At 39.1% G+C, this 3,672-nt stretch overlaps 1 protein-coding gene across 1 annotated transcript in view; it reads right to left on the bottom strand.

Annotated features, from left to right (window-relative positions):
- Positions 1–1,267: 1,267 nt before the first annotated feature.
- Positions 1,268–3,672, bottom strand: part of LIPH (lipase H) — a 36,058-nt gene continuing 33,653 nt past the window's right edge. The window contains exon 10 of the mRNA XM_011382151.1: positions 1,268–1,973. Within this exon, the coding sequence (XP_011380453.1) occupies positions 1,886–1,973 (88 nt within the window). The 3' untranslated portion in view covers positions 1,268–1,885. The remainder of the gene's footprint in view (positions 1,974–3,672) is intronic.

Genomic DNA, 3,672 nt, shown 5'->3' with positions numbered 1-3,672 from the left:
TGACAAAGAGAAGGGAAGAGAGGAAAGGATAGCAAGCGACAGAGTCCAAAGTTCCAAGGGCCTTGGAGGAAGATTCTGAGAAGAGAGTGGACACAACCTGTAACTGCTTTCATTTCTCCTAATTCCTGTTATATGAAACTCATTGAAATTCATCTCCACTCCAGGGAACAAGCTTTCTTCCTTCCTTTACTCATTCATTTATTCATTCACTAATGCATTTGTTCATCCATTTAACCATTTCACAGTGAGCAAATTCCCACGTTAGCAGACACCAAGAGAAGGAAGCTGAGGGAGACCCACTGACCTGAGGAGTTTGTAAATGATAGAAATGCTATTCCTGACATTTTCTTGCTGTTGTTTTGACCCACTGTCTACCAAGCAAGGGAAAGAGGACAAAGAAGTGACTGTGCTAATCAAAATGCAGAGCCAATAAAACTCTTAAAAAGAAATCAGGCCCCATAACACATTAATCTTTCCATCCACAAAGGCTGAGGAAACGTAGGAAGGAGGGGGAAGGGCGATAAGATGTCCAAGAGGGCAGGATCATTGCTGAGCCGCATTTCTTTTAGAGGTCAGTCATTCATTACAGGCATCCCTCACTAGGTGGAAGACTCTGTATTTGATACATATGTTCATCTGTAAAATATATTTACAGAGTTCTATAATTTATAAAATAGTCCATTTCTTTAAAATAAGGGCTATTCTCACAGAAAGCAGTTGAAGGAGAGTCACTTGGATTAGAAGGAGATTACCAGGCCTGTGACACTCAGAAATCCCAGGAACCTTCCCGCAGTGACCACAGCTGTGGGATGGGTAGTGCCCACCCCTTTAGCTCTGTCTTCGCTCTGGGCATCTGGCCCCCCAGATGGTCCTTCCTTGGTTCTGGCCTCTCTGACCTTGGCCCTCTGGGGCCTGTTGACTTGGCTGCTGTTGATATTTCAGATTCATGGTTCACACACAGTTCTGGGGAAGCCTAATAATTCCTCAAACTGGAGGCATCTAATGCTCTAAGAGCAAACCGTTTATGATTTGAATTTATATGTTAGCCATACAAGTTATTTAGCATCATTCCAAAAGGTTAAAATAATTACCTCTAACAGGTGGGATTATGGATAGCATATATGCATTTTGCATCTATGCAGCTTCTAAATTTCCTTCAATAATCATGGATTATATTAATAATGAAAAATAAACATTTTTCCCACTTTAGAGAATGTGGGAAACCAGGGGTATGGCTTTCTTGCCTTCCCAGAGCAAACAGTCAGAGAGAGAAGCTGGTGTTGATAAGGAGAAGCTCTCTTATTGCACATTAGATAAGGCATATCAAAATAAATAAAAGCATATTCACATTTATCAAACCACTCACAGATGTGGCATCCATAGGACTTCAAAGAACCCTTCACAGACTTGTCTCCCAGACCCGTACAACAGCCCTGTGAGGTAGGTCAGTCTCCATTCCCTTCTCATGTGGAGACCTGAAGGAATTTGGCACAGGGACTGTGAAATTGAGTCCAAAGTGAGGTCTCCAGCCAGTCCTTCCCTTTAAGATGCTTGTCCGCCTGCCGTGATGGGCAGAACTGCCTGAGTGATAGGCAGCAGAAGCACAGAACAGAACAAACAAAGCCCTAGGACATAGTCAGACAAGGCGCTGAGCTGCTGGGAGCCTGGCTATTTCTGACTTGCCCTACTTAGAGGCTCCCTTCACAGGAGTGTTCTAGAATCCAAAGCCATTTGACATTTTGCAATGTGACATCCATAGGACACTACTGGAAAAAACTCTGGTTATTCCGTACTTTTGTGCCTTGAGGAAAATGTTAGGCGAAGCTTTAAAAAAGCCTGTCATAGCTTTCTTGATATTGCTGGTGCCCACATGTCCTGACGACAGTTACATCTGCGACTTTGGGCAAAGAATAGGTTGGAAGACTGTTTCAGTGTTTTCCATTAGTATAAGATCATACCGACACAGCTGGGGCCTGTAAAAATAAGACAAAATGTTCTTGTCAATAAAATAACAAAAATATACTAATAAATTGTATCATATCCTTAGGATATAAAGTTATTTAGCAGTTATTTCGAATGTTATAGGAAAATACTTACGGTAAATAAGCAAAGCAACATCAACAACAAAAAAGCAAAATTTATTTGCCAAATAACTTCAACTAGGTTTAAAAACAGTAATAGAGAAAAGATTAGAAAGAAATAACCCAAAACATTAACAGTGATTGGCTCTGAATAATATTATGGGTGATATTTCTCTGCTTTCTAACACTTTCTTAACTTTCCAGATTTTATTAAATGAACATCTATTCCTTTGATAATCAGGAAAAAATTATTAAAAATCTCTACAGTTTTAAGATGTAATAACTATCCTCTTAGAAGAATTGTACTATTAAATGTTTTAGAGTACTCTAAACCTTCATGAAACAGGAATTCACAAAGCACTATTGCTCACATCATTTCCTGTCTCTCTGTCCACAGACTGGATGCTAGGACTCTATGTTGGAGTGGCATTAGTAACAAAACATACATACCATCACAGCCTTTCTTTTTCCCCCCTCTTTGTCTCTCTCTATACACACACACACACACGCACACACACACACACACGCACGCACACACACACACACACACACACCGTTGGTTTTTTTTAACCAATTGAGAATAAGTCAGTTACTCCTTAATACTTCAACGTGTATATCCGAAGAACAAGATATTTTCAGTGCAGTTATCAAATTTAACATTGATACAGTATTTTCATACTTTGTCGATGTAATAAAATAGTCCAATTTTTCTGTATCTTTTTAAATACTAGTCTCTGTTCTATCAGGTTGCCAAATTATGAAGGCTTTCTTTCCTACAACACATTAACAGCTTACCAAGCAGTGCGGGTAGAGTGCTTAGGGAGGAATTATATAACTAAGCATATAACAATATTATTTCTTTGGATTATTGGGCCATTTATCTTTAACTGCATACAAGTAAAATTTTTTTTTTTTTGGATAACTAAGCTATTTGTTTTTATCAAGTCTATTTTTGGAAAATCCCTCACTTCCTTCATTGTGATCGTTCAAGTCCAATTATAACATTAGACCAAATGGAATGAACAAGAACCAACAACATCTTTGGAAAACAGGCTTGTCAAACCCTGTCTATGGCTCACCTCTCTGGATTGGCAAGTGACCTTAATTTCATTCGGAGAATCCTGAGTTTGTACTTTGGGCCTACTATAGATCCTGTAGAGAACACCAAGGAAATGGTTGTCACTTGATCCAGATCTTGATTAAATCTTGCAAGCAGACTCACTTGGTGGTATTTCTGAAATATTGCAGGTTCACTAGAAGGAAGAAATAATATTTTTATATAATGGATACAGATCTCTAATTAAAGAAAACAGTTCAAAACCTACAAATCACTCGTAGGCAGGTAGCCACTTGATCTCAAAGGACGGCGTAAGTGAAGTTGCTAACCCCAGGACTGATGAAATGCTATGACATTAGAGAAGTATGTGCTGCTTGCTATGCACCAAGCACCATCCTCAACTCTTGACTTGACACATGTCTCCAATCTCCTGCAAATTTCTCCAAGGTATTATGATTTTCATTTTATAGATAAGGAAACATGCTCACAGAGCTTAAGCTCACCCAGGTCACAGGATTTATCTGTAGTAGCACA

This window comes from Pteropus vampyrus, unplaced genomic scaffold (assembly GCF_000151845.1).
Source record: "Pteropus vampyrus isolate Shadow unplaced genomic scaffold, Pvam_2.0 Scaffold14, whole genome shotgun sequence".
NCBI lineage: Eukaryota > Metazoa > Chordata > Mammalia > Chiroptera > Pteropodidae > Pteropus > Pteropus vampyrus.
Note: the sequence above shows the minus strand (reverse complement) of the source record. Positions and strands in the feature narration are given on the sequence as shown.